Source organism: Procambarus clarkii, chromosome 74, assembly GCF_040958095.1.
Source record: "Procambarus clarkii isolate CNS0578487 chromosome 74, FALCON_Pclarkii_2.0, whole genome shotgun sequence".
Lineage (NCBI taxonomy): Eukaryota > Metazoa > Arthropoda > Malacostraca > Decapoda > Cambaridae > Procambarus > Procambarus clarkii.
The window spans coordinates 21139163-21158916 of NC_091223.1; the positions used below are offsets into that span (position 1 = coordinate 21139163).

Here is a 19754-nt window from a genome sequence, read left to right on the forward strand (position 1 = left end):
AATATTCTACAAAACCAAGAAGACTTCCGAACTCCTTATCAAAAACAGCCCGAAGCCGACGGAGAACCCTCTACAGCAGTCAAGCGTTGTATACATGTACACTTGCCCCCACGAAGGATGTAACCTTCAATGTAAGTACATAGGTATGACGTCGACCAAGCTGACGAGGCGTTTGACATGCCATCTTCAATCTGGTGCCCCTAGGAATCACATGAGACAAGCCCATGACATTACTCTAACAAGAGAAATGTTGAACAAGTATACTTGCATAATAGACAAAACCCAAGATTCAAGAAGATTACAAATTCTTGAGGCAATTCACATAAGAATAGAGCGACCTACCATGAACACCCAAATCACGGAACTATTTACTCTACCCACCATGAGAGTAAGGACAAGACAAGAACATATCGATGCCAACACAGAAGACAATGTCCAACATAACAGGCCAATTACACTGGATTAATCTTTGTGTTTAGATAGGAGATGCCTCGTATGGGCCAATAAGCCTTCTGCAGCCCCTATGTTTATCCCTTATGTATCCCCCCATGTTTTCACCTTCATTGTATTATCACCTGACCTAATGCGGGTATAAAATCAACTAGTATTGTAAGATCTGTTCACTTGAGAATGAACCATGGAGGTTCGAAACGTCGTGCAAATTATACAAATAAGTGTAATACACTCTATAGTAAATCACTTCTTTTCTTCACCTTAAAAGGACGAAAATGAGTTTTGGAGAACTCCTATTTCAATTAAGCCCTGATGCTAAGAAAATAGTTAGAGGGATAGAAGCCCTAAACCAGAAAATAATAAATACAGAATATGCGGTCATATTCAATGAAACATGTTTGAAAGAAAACCTGCTGCCAGTATACACCAATATATATATATATATATATATATATATATATATATATATATATATATATATATATATATATATATATATATATATACATATATATATATATATATATATATATACATATATATATATATATATATATATATATATATATATATATATATATATACATATATATATATATATATATACATATATATATATATATATATATATATATATATATATATATATATATATATATATATATACATATATATATATATATATATATATATACATATATATATATATATATATATATATATATATATATATATATATATATATATATTATTAAATATGATCGAAAAACTAAGATTAATAATTCTAACACGAATTTTCTCGATCTTTCTTACGTTTCTTTTCACTGTTGATGGTAATTCAAAGATCAATTCTCCAAAATTCATTTTTATTTCTAGTCAGACGCGACACTTGAGCGCGTTTCGTAAAACGTATTACATTTTCAAAGATTTTAGTTTACACAAACACACACAACTTTAACTGAATAGAGCTTAAACATCTTTCGAGTTTTTATACCTACATTTGGGTGAAGTGACATGTTACAATAGTTTTGGATGAGGTGAAAATAAACTTTTAACACAAGACAGAACACGAAACAATGAAACACTGTTTGTATTTCATGTTTAATATGAGGACAGATGTTTAACATGAGGACACATACCTTAGAGGTGTTTGACATGAAGACACATACCTTGAGAAATGTTTGACATGAGGACACATACCTTGAGAGATATTTGACATGAGGACACATACCTTGAGAGATGTTTGACATGAGGATACACACTTTGAGGGATGTTTGACATGAGAACACATACCTTAGAGGTGTTTGACATGAGGACACTTACCTTAAGAGATGTTTGACGTGAGGACATTTACCATGAGAGGTGTTTGACATGAGGACACATACGTTGAGAGATGTTTGACATGAGGACACATACTTTGAGAGATGTTTGACATGAGGACACATGCCTTGAGAGATGTTTGACATGAGGACATTTACCTTGAGAGATGTTTAACATGAGGACTCATACCTTAGAATTGTTTGACATGAGGACACTTACCTTAAGAGATGTTTGACATGAGGACACTTACCTTGAGAGATGTTTGACATGAGGACACATACCTTGAGAGGTGTTTGACATGAGGACACTTACCTTGAGAGATGTTTGACATGAGGACACTTACCTTGAGAGATGTTTGACATGAGGACACATACCTTGAGAGGTGTTTGACATGAGGACACATACCTTGAGAGGTGTTTGACATGAGGACACTTACCTTGAGAGATGTTTGACATGAGGACGCATACGTTGAGAGATGTTTGACATGAGGACACATACCTTGATAGATGTTTGACATGAGGACACATACCTTGAGAGATGTTTGACATGAGGACACATACCTTGAGAGGTGTTTGACATGAGGACACTTACCTTGAGAGATGTTTGACATGAGGACACATACCTTGAGAGGTGTTTGACATGAGCACATTTACCTTGAGAGATGTTTGACATGAGGACACATACCTTGAGAGATGTTTGACATGAGGACACATACTTTGAGAGAAGTTTGACATGAGGACACATACCTTGAGAGATGTTTGACATGAGCACATTTACCTTAAGAGATGTTTGACATGAGGACACTTACCTTGAGAGATGTTTGACATGAGCACATTTACCTTAAGTGATGTTTGACATGAGGACACTTACCTTGAGAGATGTTTGACATGAGGACACTTACCTTGAGAGATGTTTGACATGAGGACACATATCTTGAGAGATGTTTGACACGAGGACACATACCTTGAGAGATGTTTGACATGAGGACACATACTTTGAGAGAAGTTTGACATGAGGACACATACCTTGAGAGATGTTTGACATGAGGACTCATACCTTGAGAGGTGTTTGACATGAGGACACTTACCTTGAGAGATGTTTGACATGAGGACACTTACCTTGAGAGGTGTTTGACATGAGGAAACATACCTTGAGAGATATTTGACATGAGGACACATACCTTAGAGATGTTTGACATGAGGACACTTACCTTGAGAGATGTTTGACATGAGGACACATACCTTGAGAGATGTTTGACATGAGGACACATAACTTAGAGGTGTTTGACATGAGGACATTTACCTTGAGAGGTGTTTGACATGAGGAAGCATACCTTGAGAGATATTTGACATGAGGACACATACCTTAGAGATGTTTGACATGAGGACACATACCTTGAGAGGTGTTTGACATGAGGACACTTACCTTGAGAGATGTTTGACATGAGGACACTTACCTTGAGAGGCGTTTGACATGAGGACATTTACCTTGAGAGATGTTTGACACCAGGACACACACCTTGAGAGATGTTTGACATGAGGACACATACCTTGAGAGATGTTTGACATGAGGACACATACCTTGAGAGATGTTTGACATGACGACACATACCTTGAGAGATGTTTGACATGACGACACATACCTTGAGAGATGTTTGACATGAGGACATATACCTTGAGAGATGTTTGACTTGAAGACACATACCTTGAGAGGTGTTTGACATGAGAACACATACTTTGAGAGATGTTTGACATGAGGACTGTGAGGGAATGTAGATTCTCTCAGCTAGTTTTCCTAGTTTTCTAGAGTAGGCTAGTCGCTCTAGGGACTCTAGTCAAGAAGTTTTCAAACTACTATACACTTGTGGGGTGTTGGATGAAAGCTCTTGCTATGGACTATCATTTAAGACTAGTCAGAAGTCTGTGATTGCTCTGTAGAGAGAATTACAGAAATTTTCCTGTTTCTGTGAAATAGGATGGGAGTTGAAAGTGAGTGTTGTGGGAGTATACTTGTCTAAAACCATTAGAGGTGGTGGGAACAGTGGGGTGAACATTGCCCCCCCCCCACCATGTGAGACAGGCAGACATTGTCTTTAGGCCTCCCCCTCCTTGTGACGTCACGGGACGCCTGAGGGTGAGGGAGGCCTGTGATTGGTTTAGGCATCTCTGCTCCTAGCTGAGTTTTGGCGCGAACAGCTGTGATTTGTAGCGGCACCTTGAGTTGTGCCGGCTTTGTGCTGATTGGTTAAGACAAAGTAGGGGGAGATATGGGCATTTTGAGTTCCCCTAGCCGCCAAACCGTCAGTCTGAGCTGGGCGACAAGCTGGGGAAGAAGTGATTGGGTGGGGGTGGCAGCCTGCCACCTCCACCCCCGTTAATCGCTGTGTCATTCCTTGTTACTCACCAGGGGATGGCACTCCTGCCATCCTGGGTTGTGTCAAGGCCCAATTTGCGTGAAATTGGGGTCGATGAGACAAACTAAGAGACAGTTACAGTGTTAACCCATGAGGCAGCTGGCCTCATGGTGTAGCAGATTGATCCCTTATCCCTCGGGTCTGAGTATCCTGTCTAGAGTTATGGACAATGGACAATTGGTGGAATAAGGGCAGTGTAAGTGAGGTGTTATTACAGGCCCCTGTTGGACTTGGTATTCCACCGTGTTGGGTCCGCCATGTGGTGACGCCGCCAGCCACTGTCGCCCGAGTGTACAAGCGTGCATGCTTTTATGATGGGGTGTAAAGTGATCTCCTATCCACGTGTGTATGCCTGTAGGCGCCAGCCAGCCAGCTGGGCTGAGGCATCCCATGTGCGCGCCGCCTACCTTGGCCAGCCGCCCAGGGGGGGGGGGGGGGGGCACCCTCCAGGCCACCCCGGCCAAACCCCCACTCCACCCCACGCGCCAGCTCATCCCAGGTGGGGTGCTGTGACGTCATGCGCTACCCGTGGCCACCCCCTTAGGGCCACGAGGTGGCCACATGTTTAGGCCACTTTCCCTGTACAGCCTAGGGCCACATCTTGTCGACGCACGAGGAGCAAGCTAGGTGTTTACAGTCAGAGAGGTAGTGACCGGGGATATGATTGTTGAGGATTTAAAGGAACGTGAGTACAATTATCATTGTGTAACAGTGTGTTGAGGACCGGTGGAAATTCCGGTAAAAGCTGTGTTGTCCCATAGCCCTGCCAGCCTAGGGAGGCAGCTGAGTGACAGCTGTCAGTGGCACATCCAGGTGACTGGTAGGACGGTACCTGGAGATGGATGTTGTACACGGTACCACACTGTAGATATATATAGTTATATATAAGTGTGTTGACTGACTCGGGTATGTAACCGGTCAGTGCAGAGATTTACCATATAAATGATCCAGTTGTCGATTCTATATAATCGGATTAGTGCCATAGAGTACCAGCATGTAACATTATTATCATTTCAGAGGTAGGCAGGCCAGCATTGCAGGGATGTCAGTGGATACCTTGAGGTCTGTGTAGTTAGGGATACATTTATCTGGTGATATGATTTTCATTGATTATGTGAATGCCAGTTCTATGTGTTCATTTGCATGTTTTATGTACTGTGTTGTGTGGTGAGTCAGTAGATGTGATTGCTGACTGATTGCCTAATGATGTCATTAGCATGTGGGGTATGCTGACGGTATCATTATGTTACAGATTGGTACAGTGTTGTTATCAGGTATACAATATTACTGCCCTAGGAGCTGTGTTGAGGGTTTAAGGGACCTCTATGATTATTCAGGGGAATTCACAGTACTTAATGAGAGTAGGCAGTTGATTTGTTAATTGCCTTGCTGAGGTAAGTGTGTGCTCACAGTAGTCCTTTGCAACAGTTGCAAGATATGGGAAGGCAGTAATATTGGTATACTCTTGTTGTGGCACAACCGTGTGTCATTACTGTGTGGGCACAGTAATTAACGAGTTGCAGTAGCCGCAACCGTATGTGGGCAGTGCATTTATGTTGTACTGCATGCCATAGTAGTGTGACCTATGTAACACTGGGGTTACTTTGTTTCTTTAAGTTGTGTTGAGGACTTAAGGATTCAGTGAGTTAATTAAAGGGGTAATTAACTGGATAAGGGGTGCACACTTAGTATTGTGGAGTGAGTGAGAGCTGTTATTGGAAAACAGTGTTGAGCTTGAGTGAGTTACGTCTCGGGAGCAATTAATTGTCCATGTGACAACTAATTGACCACTCTAGCTAATTATGTAATTAGCCTTCTCATCATGAATTCACGTAGTGGGAGAGGATCTGTCAGAGTCTGTCAGTATTTGTGTTAATGTAATTTGCTCGGGACTAATTACCTTTCTGGGGTATAGCAATTAGTGGCTCATGATAATTAGTGGAGTAATTAATGTCTGGAGTCTTGAGGACTCAGATGACTCAGTAAAGCGAGGTCATGGAGCTAGCATAAATCGTTATATTAATCATATCCTGTCTGAGGACAGTGGATTAATTGCACTCATGTTAATTAGGGTAATTAACTCCTCTCCCGTGAATTCACAGTGTTTAATGAGACCTGCTAAGGCAGTGCGGAGTGAGACATATTTATGTATGATTAATTATCGGTCCTGGTGACAGTTAATTAATTGCTCGGAGTTAATTAGGGTAATTAACGCTCAGTAAAGTAAATTTTGACACAGACTGTTGAGAAGCTACCAAGTTAGGGTAGGCTTAGTTATCGTAACTCAGTGGGGAGGTAGTTAGTGTTCCGTTTGACCTTAATTAAGAATTACTCACTGAATACTTGCAAGGAGTCAAGTGTGATGTAATATAAGATAGTTTTGAGTTATTGTTAACAAGATGACATGTGATAAGAGAGACAAGTGTTAATGATTAACGTAGAGTACCATCATGTTGTTGTCTATGAGAGACAGTTGGTTGTAATTAATGTAATTAATCACATAATCAGTTTGGTAATTGATTAAGGCAATTTCTTTTGTTTATCGTCTTGTGACGTGAGTAAAGTAACTTAGGGATTGCTGGAGCTGTGTCCTAGAATCCCACCTTGCCTGACTTTGTTTACTGTTTACAGTGCAACTTCTTGTAGGGAGTTGCAAAGAGTGTTCACATTGGTTGTGATAGGGGGAGTCACTGTTGGATTACCCGCCTAGTTACGTGGGTTTCTCCTGTTGGGTGGGAGGACCCGTAAGCTTGTGATTAGAGTATCTGTCAGGGAAGCCGTGACAATATTGATTGCATGCTTGTGTCTCCAGTGGGCATCATTGTTCAGTTACTTCACTGGTCAGCCCGAAGTGTCAGCAGGATTGAGCCTGCTGTCATTTCTCGAGGGGCTGTTGAATAGCTGTGTTGCAATTGCCACTGGATGGACAATAACGTAACCACTCGCTGTGGTGTAACTAATCTGTGATATTTCTTTGATTTGCAATATTGCGTCATCAGTGGGCACACACCTGTGTTCAGGTTAGTTCGGTATGCAGCCGCACAGCAAGGGTTGCTATTTAGCTGTTTGTTATCGTGCCACTGGATGGACATTAACGTAACCTAAACTCGGTAATGTAGTAGTTAGTCTCTTGTTATTAATAAATTGTTATGTTATAGAAAACGGTCTTTGATGTCAACCCTTCAACCATTCTTTTCCACCCATGTTCCGCTTTATACGATTGAATGTTGATTTTGAAATGATATGACGGCTGTTCTTGGGAATTCAAATTCCAATTCATAGCGCCACATCAAACATAAATATTTGATTGTGAGAACCCGTCGGTTACCCTTTATTAGTTTTAACGTCCTGTTTAACAAGGAGGAGCCAGCGGCCTATTGTGGACAGGTTTTCACCCCTAGTGGTGGAGGCCTGGCGGTTTGCTCCCGCTTTTCCTTTTTCTATTGGACTCATGCTTAACTGCCGTGAGCAGACTTTAAACTTGTAGTCCACCTCCTATGGGAGGTAGGCGTAGAAAAAAATCTCACAAGGACACTTACCTTGAGAGGTGTTTGAGTAGACCAACTAGAATCACTGATAGTACTGCTACGACTCTAGATCACATCTGGACCAACATAACCTCTCCGTTTACTTCAGGTATAATCACCGATAGCACTACAGACCATTACCCCACATTTCTCTTAACTAACATTAGCAAACCACCTCTAGAGACAAGGGAGTTAAGCTTTAGGCTGCACAATGAAACTGCTATAAACAATTTTATAACTGCTGCTGATAATGTCAACTGGGAGTCCGAGTTAGGTAACATAGGGGACATCAACCTAGCAGTGCAATCTTTTCTACAAACAACTCTTAGCCTTTATAATACCCACTGTCCTATGCTTACAAAACAAGTCACAACCAAAAGGCTTAACAATCCCTGGCTTACAAAGGGAATACTTAAATCTATTAACAAAAAACACGACCTTGAGAAGAAGTATAGGTTAGGAACAGTCTCCAAAGAATTCTCAAAGAATTGCTCGCTATTGCTATCTAAAATAATTAGACGAGCCAAAACTAAATACTATGAAGATAAATTTACCCAAATAAAGAGCAACATTAAAAAAGCTTGGAGCACAATTTCACAAATATTGGGATCAAAGAAGATTTTAAATAACAAACCAACACTCCTTTCCAATAACGCTGGTCAGCTTTCAGCCTCTGATTCTGCTATTGAGTTCAATAGGTTCTTCTCTTCCATTGGGTCATCCCTTGCAAATGATATTCCATCTTCCTGTACTGATGTTAAGGACTATCTTACAGGTAACTATCCACAGTCTCTGTACCTAAAGCCTACTAGTTCCACTGATGTCAATGAAATAATCCTTTCCCTTAAAACCAAGTCTAGTGCCCTCGAGGAGATACCAACTTTAATTTACAAAAAAGCCTCCAGAGATCTCTAGCCCCTGCTATTGCATTGCTCTTCAACAAGTCACTTGAACTCCAAACCTTTCCTGACATTCTAAAAAAGGCAAGAGTAACCCCTGTCCACAAATGTGGTGATCTCACAGATGTTAACAACTACAGACCTATATCAGTCCTGCCTAACTTGTCAAAAATATTCGAAAAACTAATCTACAAGCAGCTTTACTCTTTTCTAGCCAAACACAATATACTTAGCTCTTGTCAATATGGCTTCAGACCCAAAAAAAGCACTAACGATGCACTTATTAGTATGATTAACTTAATTCACGCAGCTCTTGATAAAAAGGAGTTTCCTGTTGGGTTATTTGTGGACCTGCGTAAGGCTTTTGACACTGTCAACCACCAAAACCTTCTTCTTAAATTACATCATTATGGAGTTAGAGGACACTCCCTGCAATGCCTCAAATCTTATCTTACTGACAGGCTCCAGTATGTTTCTGTGAATAATACAATTTCTCCCACCCTACCCATCAACATTGGTGTTCCTCAGGTCAGCATACTTGGCCCTCTCCTCTTTCTCATCTACATTAATGGCCTTCCAAATGCCTCCCAACACCTCAAACCAATTCTATTTGCTGACGACACAACCTTCATTTACTCCAGTCCTGACCCCCTTGCTCTAAATGCCACAGTAAATACTGAGCTAGAGAAAGTCCATCTTTGGCTAACCGCCAACAAACCCACCCTTAACATTGACAAAACGTTTTATATTCTGTTTGGCAATAAATCCTCTAATCGGATAAATCTCAAAATAAACAATACCCAAATTTGTAACAAATTAGATGGCAAATTCCTTGGCGTTCTCATCGACCACAAGCTGAATTTCCAGGGTCACATTCTAAATATATCAAAAAAAGTTTCAAAAACTGTTGGCATTCTTTCTAAGATCAGATATTATGTACCTCGCCCTGCCCTGGTGACTCTCTATTACTCCCTCATCTATCCATACCTCAACTATGGTATTTGTGCTTGGGGTTCTACTACCCAAAATCATTTACGTCCTCTTATTACCCAACACAAAGCTGCTATTAGGACAATATCCAACTCTGGCCCCAGACATCACTCGGTACCCTTACTCAAATCTCTGAATATGTTAGATATTAAGTCACTGCACATTCTCTCTTGTGTATTATACATATATAAAACGCTGAACTGTAATGCCAATCCTGACCTCAAAAGCTTCATTGAAGGTTGTAACAGAACCCATGAGCACCACACCAGAAATAAATACAGTTTTGATATTCCTAGAGTATGACTTAATCAAACTAGAAATGCTCTACAAATCAAGGGACCCAGAATGTGGAATGACCTTCCCAACCATGTTAAAGACTGTACCTCTCTCAACCAGTTTAAGATAAAAACTAAACACTACCTAATAAATTCCTTGTAACCTACCTCACTCCTCTATTGTCAACCCATGTCTGTAATTTTTTTTTGTTTAATCAACACTGTTTGTCAACCTATTGTATTTGTGCTGCTTTTTCAGTCATGTTCCCCCCCCCTTTTTTTTTATCTTTATTTGTATTTGTTCTCAACACTTTTTATTCTTTATGCTCAATTAGTATTAAGTTCTAGATATTAATGTTTTTCTTGCCCGAAACGCATTGCGTAATAGTGGCTTTAGGCATTGTATGTACTAACTCTATCTATATATCAATCCATTAATGTAACATCACTTGTATGTATGTATGTACCTTACCTGAATAAACATATTTATTTATATTTATTTATTTATTTATGAGGACATTTTCCTTGAGAGATGTTTGACATGAGGACACACACCTTGAGAGATGTTTGACATGAGGACACACACCTTGAGAGATGTTTGATATGAGGATACATACCTTGAGAGATGTTTTACATGAGGACACACACCTTGAGAGATGTTTGATATGAGGACACACACTTTGAGAGATGTTTGACATGAGGACACACACCTTGAGAAATGTTTGATATGAGGATACATACCTTGAGAGATGTTTGACATGAGGACACACTTTGAGAGATGTTTGACATGAGGACACACACTTTGAGAGATGTTTGACATGAGGACACACACCTTGAGAGGTATTTGACATGAGAACACATACCTTGAGAGGTGTTTGACATGAGGTATTTCTGTAATCCCGTGAAGCTGTTGGGGTAGACAAGATCTGCTCCCAGCCTGCTGCAGTAGACGCGAGCATCTGTCCAGCCCATGGGTGTGTGGTGCAGGTACACACATCCCAGGTCCTCGACACTGGTGAAGGGCTCGAAGCACACTGCAACATATGTGAGTGCATGGTTTAGAGATCAATTCAAATGCTGTACTTTGTTGTGTGAGTATATGCACCGAATTAAGAGAGCAGCTATGGAATACTCTGCAGTTTCACTCGCTAAGTAGCTGTTGTTGCGAGTCCGGCTGATGACTTCATCCCCTCACCTAGAAAATGGATTGATTATGCAATAGTGTATTTTCCACATTCACTGGTTCGTAGTCATTAAAAATTTTGTTGTATGGATGGTATACCTAATATAAATGGATAAAATAACATCACAATTTAAACAGTAAAAAAAGTAATGTTCCAGCTCTTCTGAGAAATTATCCTTAAGGGTGGAGTGCTTATCATATGCCTCATAACGATACACAACGGCATATATACGTTTGTGAACCTATCACTTATCTGACACCAAATTTGTGAGTGGTGATTTAACATTAACTTGCTTAGCTGGTTTGCTGTCAGTTGTATTGTTCCCAGACATCGTGTGTCCAGTCAGGTGAAGCAGTAAGTGCGATATGTATCTTCTTATTTGGTGCTTAGTGTTACGGTGTTCTGCCTGTATTTCTCTATTCCCGCATCTAAGTCATATTGCCCTATCTGTACATATCAAGAAGAAGGTTTAGTTGATATTGTCACACTTGAAAGGAAGCAAGATACTGCAGTTAGAAGAAATTTCAATTTTAACTTTATTTGGGCTGAGGCTAGGAGACTAGTCCATCATATAATAATGATCAATATGGCGGTGCCGCTCGCGAAAGATGAAAGCTTTCCCGCTTGAACCCCCAGTGCAAGCTGAGAACAGTGTCAGATGTGGCGTGATTGGTCGGCGGTAGGGATTTGGCCAAGTTGACCAATGGCGTCGCGTCCTCAGGCGTTTGTAGCATGACGTCAGGCGCCCCTGCAGAGGACGGTACCAGTGGAAGATCACTCTCTACAAAGTGTCCTGCTGAGCGGAGGGGCGCTCAAGCGATTATCCGTTCTGGAGAGGTATAGGCTAGCAGAGAGTGTAAATTCTATCAGCTACCGTGTTCTAACGAAGAGGGAGGCCTGTCGACTCCCGAGGGAGTATGAGGTAGAGCTAGATGGAGTAAAGATGGCACCTATGGCTCGGTGACGACGGCGCTCCTGGGTGACCAGGCGGAACTGGGGGTTGTGAGACAACCCGCGGGCCGTGCCCGCCGGGGAGCTGGTTAGAAGAGAGCTATGTTTAGAAGATTTGGTAGCAGTCCTGGTCTGGTGCAGTTCAACAACCGCTCACAAGGAAGGAGAATTCACGCGACGAAGCTGCGTGTAAGGCAGTGGACCAGTATGTGAGAGTATTAGTCTGGATAGACCAGACGACATCAGTTTCCACTTAACATCTAGTGAGAAACACTTGGTGAAGTGAGCGGCGCCGAGGGAGGAGTATATGCAACGGTCGGCAGTCGGCGCTAAGTGAAGAGTCAGTCACCTACAAGAAGACATCTCTACGTCGTGGATCGGTGAAGAGATATGCTGCGCACCTCCGATCTATAAGGCAGTTGAACTGCCTCCCATTTTTCCCATGTGTTAGGAAAGGTGTTGTATACAAAGATGATAATCTGAAATTATGTAAGAGACATCGGACAGAAAAATGTTAATTATTTTTGAGTCAGTGATTGTGTTGTCATGTACTCACCTAGTTGTACTCACCTAGTTGTGTTTGCGGGGGTTGAGCTCTGGCTCTTTGGTCCCGGCTCTCAACCGTCAATCAACTGATGTACAGATTCCTGAGCCTACTGGGCTCTGTCATATCTACATTTAAAACTGTGTATGGAGTCAGCCTCCACCACATCACTTCCTAGTGCATTTCATTTACTAACTACTCTGACACTGAAAAAGTTCTTCCTAATGTCTATAATGATTAAGATGTATAGATTAAGTAATGGTTTAAAGGCTACGTATATTGAAGAGGCGTTATAATATATATTTCTAGTCACATGATATAAGTTTTGGTTAAGAGATAACCTCAGAATGGTCGATTTGGAGACAGTGAAGAGTTGCCAGATATTGTGAATAATTTCTGGAGTGTTGCCATCGAACTGATTTAGAGAGACTTTTACAGACCAGTATAGTGTAGCTTATTTTGAGTAAACAAAATATATTTTACTGTGTTTCCTTCCTCCTCTTCATTTATGTCATGTGTTGTCATGAGGTTTGCTGTACAACATACTACTTTTGAGGAAGCACTAGACAGGGAGAGGTGACATCCCACTGTGTTGGAAGTATTACATGACCGAGGAGGAAGGTCAGTGAAGTTGGCGACCTTATGAATAACTTATGGACGGACAACTCAATCTAGGTAAACCTTGAGTTTCCTGTCTACGGACGCCCCAGCAAGGAATCTAGGGAGAGGTTGAGTTGCCTCACTCACTGCGGGGTGCAAGGTGGGGTCTGTGGGAACCCTGCGCCACAGTTCGACTGAGGTGCTCCCCAGAGGTGAACAGTGGCACATAGGGAGGGGGAGTAGGGCCCCATCAGTGAGGAGCTCCAGAACGGAGGGTGCTGCGGCACTCCAGGGCGGACACCGTAGAGCGCTCTAGAGGGACATCGACTCCTCTTAACAGCAGCAGTCGTGCCACCTATCATCAGTAGTCAAGCCACCTATCAGCACCAGTCATGCCACCCAACAACACCAGTCATAACACATAAGGCATAGTACGTCGGAGTGGAAATTGGCGATTCTGACGGAATATCTAGTTGGTTTTCCGTCACACTAGTCTCTAGCTCCTCCATACTGAGGCGACAGATAGTCTAGTAAAGAGGACAGGAACAGGTGACAGTATTTTGCTTGAAGATGATTAGATTTGAATGACATGTGGTTTTACCTGTGCCATGGGAGGAATGAGTTCAAGATCTGACACATTACGTTTTGCCTCAATAAAGGTGACATCGCATACATGGTTAAATATCATTTGATATTCTATTATTAAGCTATAAATTTTGATACTAAATATTTGATACAAATTCAAATAGTCTGTGTTTTCATTTGTAATTAATCAGTGAGATTAGAAATATAATGTTATTACAATTCACACACAAGTTGAATTTCGTGTCACATTATATGCACGACATGTAAATATTTACATGATATACATAATATACATGACAACGGCGACAAATATGAATGCCTCTAGCTCCATTGTGAATTAACCTATATTAAGACGATACACCATATCATCGTACACTTGGAGAGTTAGGTTTATCTCTGAGCCACGTAAGCTTGTCGCAGTGAAGGACATTTATGTTACCGTTCAAGTAAAGAAAATGTTCCACAACAGTACTGAGGTGCACTCGGCGACACGTGTACACGAGTAATGTGGGCAATAACCTAATAGGTGGCATGACTGGTGCTGTGAGGTAGCCAGACTGGTGCTGTTGGGTGGTATGACTGGTTCTATTGGATGGCGTGACTGGTGCTGTTGGGTGGTATGGCAGGTGCTGTTGGATGGCCTTACTGGTGGTGTTGGGTGGTATGACTGGTTCTTTTGTGTGGCATGACTGGTTCTTTTGTGTGGCATGACTGGTGCTGTGAGGTGGCATGACTGGTGCTGTTGGGTGGCATGACTGGTGCTGTTGGATGGTATGACTGGTGCTGTTGGGTGGCATGACTGGTGCTGTTGGGTGGCATGACTGGTGCTGTTGGGTGGCATGACTGGTGCTGTTGGGTGGACTGACTGGTGCTGTTGGGTGGCATGACTGGTGCTGTTGGATGGTATGACTGGTGCTGTTGGATGGACTGACTGGTGCTGTTGGGTGGCATGACTGGTGCTGTTGGGTGGACTGACTGGTGCTGTTGGATGGACTGACTGGTGCTGTTGGATGGACTGACTGGTGCTGTTGGGTGGTATGACTGGTGCTGTTGGGTGGACTGACTGGTGCTGTTGGGTGGACTGACTGGTGCTGTTGGGTGGCATGACTGGTGCTGTTGGGTGGACTGACTAGTGCTGTTGGATGGACTGACTGGTGCTGTTGGGTGGCATGACTGGTGCTGTTGGGTGGTATGACTGGTGCTGTTGGGTGGCATGACTGGTGCTGTTGGGTGGCATGACTGGTGCTGTTGGGTGGCATGACTGGTGCTGTTGGATGGTATGACTGGTGCTGTTGGGTGGCATGACTGGTGCTGTTGGATGGTATGACTGGTGCTGTTGGATGGTATGACTGGTGCTGTTGGGTGGCATGACTGGTGCTGTTGGATGGACTGACTGGTGCTGTTGGATGGACTGACTGGTGCTGTTGGGTGGTATGACTGGTGCTGTTGGGTGGACTGACTGGTGCTGTTGGATGGACTGACTGGTGCTGTTGGGTGGCATGACTGGTGCTGTTGGGTGGACTGACTGGTGCTGTTGGGTGGTATGACTGGTGCTGTTGGATAGACTGACTGGTGCTGTTGGATGGACTGACTGGTGCTGTTGGGTGGACTGACTGGTGCTGTTGGGTGGACTGACTGGTGCTGTTGGGTGGACTGACTGGTGCTGTTGGGTGGCATGACTGGTGCTGTTGGGTGGACTGACTGGTGCTGTTGGATGGACTGACTGGTGCTGTTGGGTGGCATGACTGGTGCTGTTGGGTGGTATGACTGGTGCTGTTGGGTGGCATGACTGGTGCTGTTGGGTGGCATGACTGGTGCTGTTGGGTGGCATGACTGGTGCTGTTGGATGGTATGACTGGTGCTGTTGGGTGGCATGACTGGTGCTGTTGGGTGGTATGACTGGTGCTGTTGGGTGGCATGACTGGTGCTGTTGGATGGTATGACTGGTGCTGTTGGGTGGCATGACTGGTGCTGTTGGATGGTATGACTGGTGCTGTTGGATGGTATGACTGGTGCTGTTGGGTGGCATGACTGGTGCTGTTGGATGGACTGACTGGTGCTGTTGGGTGGCATGACTGGTGCTGTTGGGTGGACTGACTGGTGCTGTTGGGTGGACTGACTGGTGCTGTTGGATGGACTGACTGGTGCTGTTGGATGGACTGACTAGTGCTGTTGGGTGGCATGACTGGTGCTGTTGGGTGGTATGACTGGTGCTGTTGGATGGACTGACTGGTGCTGTTGGGTGGCATGACTGGTGCTGTTGGGTGGACTGACTGGTGCTGTTGGGTGGACTGACTGGTGCTGTTGGGTGGCATGACTGGTGCTGTTGGATGGACTGACTGGTGCTGTTGGATGGACTGACTGGTGCTGTTGGATGGACTGACTGGTGCTGTTGGATGGACTGACTGGTGCTGTTGGATGGACTGACTGGTGCTGTTGGGTGGACTGACTGGTGCTGTTGGGTGGACTGACTGGTGCTGTTGGATGGACTGACTGGTGCTGTTGGATGGACTGACTGGTGCTGTTGGGTGGACTGACTGGTGCTGTTGGATGGACTGACTGGTGCTGTTGGGTGGACTGACTGGTGCTGTTGGATGGACTGACTGGTGCTGTTGGATGGACTGACTGGTGCTGTTGGGTGGACTGACTGGTGCTGTTGGATGGACTGACTGGTGCTGTTGGATGGACTGACTGGTGCTGTTGGATGGACTGACTGGTGCTGTTGGGTGGCATGACTGGTGCTGTTGGGTGGACTGACTGGTGCTGTTGGATGGACTGACTGGTGCTGTTGGGTGGACTGACTGGTGCTGTTGGGTGGACTGACTGGTGCTGTTGGGTGGACTGACTGGTGCTGTTGGGTGGACTGACTGGTGCTGTTGGATGGACTGACTGGTGCTGTTGGGTGGCATGACTGGTGCTGTTGGGTGGTATGACTGGTGCTGTTGGATGGACTGACTGGTGCTGTTGGGTGGCATGACTGGTGCTGTTGGGTGGCATGACTGGTGCTGTTGGATGGTATGACTGGTGCTGTTGGATGGTATGACTGGTGCTGTTGGGTGGCATGACTGGTGCTGTTGGGTGGCATGACTGGTGCTGTTGGATGGTATGACTGGTGCTGTTGGATGGACTGACTGGTGCTGTTGGATGGACTGACTGGTGCTGTTGGATGGTATGACTGGTGCTGTTGGATGGTATGACTGGTGCTGTTGGATGGTATGACTGGTGCTGTTGGGTGGTATGACTGGTGCTGTTGGATGGTATGACTGGTGCTGTTGGATGGTATGACTGGTGCTGTTGGGTGGCATGACTGGTGCTGTTGGGTGGCATGACTGGTGCTGTTGGGTGGCATGACTGGTGCTGTTGGGTGGACTGACTGGTGCTGTTGGGTGGCATGACTGGTGCTGTTGGGTGGCATGACTGGTGCTGTTGGGTGGCATGACTGGTGCTGTTGGATGGACTGACTGGTGCTGTTGGGTGGCATGACTGGTGCTGTTGGGTGGCATGACTGGTGCTGTTGGGTGGTATGACTGGTGCTGTTGGGTGGCATGACTGGTGCTGTTTGGTGGTATGACTGGTGCTGTTGGGTGGCATGACTGGTGCTGTTGGGTGGCATGACTGGTGCTGTTTGGTGGTATGACTGGTGCTGTTGGGTGGCATGCCTGGTGCTGTTGGATGGCATGACTGGTGTTGTTGGGTGGCATGACTGGTGCTGTTGGGTGGCATGACTGGTGTTGTTGGGTGGCATGACTGGTGCTGTTGGGTGGTTTGACTGGTGCTGTTTGGTGGTATGACTGGTGATGTTTGGTGGTATGACTGGTACTGTTTGGTGGTATGACTGGTGATGTTGGGTGGTATGACTGGTGCTGTTTGGTGGTATGACTGGTGCTGTTGGGTGGCATGACTGGTGCTGTTGGGTGGCCTGACTGGTGCGGCTGAGGATGGCCTGACTGGTGCTGTTGGGTGGCATGACTGGTGCGGCTGGGGATGGCCTGACTGGTGCTGTTGGGTGGCATGACTGGTGCGGCTGGGGATGGCCTGACTGGTGCTGTTGGGTGGCATGACTGGTGCGGCTGGGGATGGCATGACTGGTGCGGCTGGGGATGGCATGACTGGTGCGGCTGGGGATGGCATGACTGGTGCGGCTGGGGATGGCATGACTGGTGCGGCTGGGGATGGCCTGACTGGTGCGGCTGGGGATGGCATGACTGGTGCGGCTGGGGATTGCCTGACTGGTGCGGCTGGGGATGGCCTGACTGGTGCGGCTGGGGATGGCATGCCTGGTGCGGCTGGGGATGGCCTGACTGGTGCGGCTGGGGATGGCATGACTGGTGCTGTTGGGTGGCATGACTGGTGCGGCTGGGGATGGCCTGACTGGTGCGGCTGGGGATGGCATGACTGGTGCGGCTGGGGATGGCATGACTGGTGCGGCTGGGGATGGCATGACTGGTGCGGCTGGGGATGGCATGACTGGTGCGGCTGGGGATGGCATGACTGGTGCGGCTGGGGATGGCCTGACTGGTGCTGTTGGGTGGCATGACTGGTGCGGCTGGGGATGGCATGACTGGTGCGGCTGGGGATGGCCTGACTGGTGCGGCTGGGGATGGCCTGACTGGTGCGGCTGGGGATGGCCTGACTGGTGCGGCTGGGGATGGCCTGACTGGTGCGGCTGGGGATGGCCTGACTGGTGCTGTTGGGTGGCCTGACTGGTGCTGTTGGGTGGCCTGACTGGTGCTGTTGGGTGGCCTGACTGGTGCTGTTGGGTGGCCTGACTGGTGCTGTTGGGTGGCCTGACTGGTGCGGCTGGGGATGGCCTGACTGGTGCTGTTGGGTGGCCTGACTGGTGCGGCTGGGGATGGCCTGACTGGTGCTGTTGGGTGGCATGACTGGTGCGGCTGGGGATGGCCTGACTGGTGCTGTTGGGTGGCATGACTGGTGCGGCTGGGGATGGCCTGACTGGTGCTGTTGGGTGGCATGACTGGTGCGGCTGGGGATGGCCTGACTGGTGCTGTTGGGTGGCCTGACTGGTGCGGCTGGGGATGGCCTGACTGGTGCGGCTGGGGATGGCCTGACTGGTGCGGCTGGGGATGGCCTGACTGGTGCGGCTGGGGATGGCCTGACTGGTGCGGCTGGGGATGGCCTGACTGGTGCGGCTGGGGATGGCCTGACTGGTGCTGTTGGGTGGCCTGACTGGTGCTGTTGGGTGGCCTGACTGGTGCTGTTGGGTGGCCTGACTGGTGCGGCTGGGGATGGCCTGACTGGTGCTGTTGGGTGGCCTGACTGGTGCGGCTGGGGATGGCCTGACTGGTGCTGTTGGGTGGCATGACTGGTGCGGCTGGGGATGGCCTGACTGGTGCTGTTGGGTGGCCTGACTGGTGCGGCTGGGTGGCCTGACTGGTGCTGTTGGGTGGCATGACTGGTGCGGCTGGGGATGGCCTGACTGGTGCGGCTGGGGATGGCCTGACTGGTGCTGTTGGGTGGCCTGACTGGTGCGGCTGGGGATGGCCTGACTGGTGCTGTTGGGTGGCCTGACTGGTGCGGCTGGGGATGGCCTGACTGGTGCTGTTGGGTGGCCTGACTGGTGCGGCTGGGGATGGCCTGACTGGTGCTGTTGGGTGGCATGACTGGTGCGGCTGGGGATGGCCTGACTGGTGCGGCTGGGGATGGCCTGACTGGTGCTGTTGGGTGGCATGACTGGTGCGGCTGGGGATGGCATGACTGGTGCGGCTGGGGATGGCATGATGGCCTCACCAACAAGTTAGATTTTTCTGACTATTTGTCTCCAAATTGATTTGGAGATGGCTTCTTCAATAACGAATTGTAAAAACGCTTTCAATGGGAACATAATTGATTCTGCTTTAATTCAGATTACAAAATCATGTAATATGAACATCAGCAGTAGTTTGTAATTTTTAGATCCATTTTTGATTGATCAGTTAAAGGGCGATTTGAGTAGGATCATTGATACACATTTATCTCACTAATACCTAATTAATATCCACTATCTTATTAATAC

General features: G+C 46.0%; 1 protein-coding gene across 1 annotated transcript in view; it reads right to left on the bottom strand.

Annotated features, from left to right (window-relative positions):
* Nucleotides 1-19478, bottom strand: part of LOC138356841 (mucin-2-like) — an 80724-nt gene extending 61246 nt beyond the window's left edge. The window contains exons 1-2 of the mRNA XM_069313184.1: nucleotides 17270-19478; nucleotides 10741-10911 (exon numbers count right to left, since the gene is read on the bottom strand). Of these exons, the coding sequence (XP_069169285.1) occupies nucleotides 10741-10911; nucleotides 17270-19478 (2380 nt within the window). The remainder of the gene's footprint in view (nucleotides 1-10740; nucleotides 10912-17269) is intronic.
* Between the last annotated feature and the right edge of the window lie 276 nt (nucleotides 19479-19754).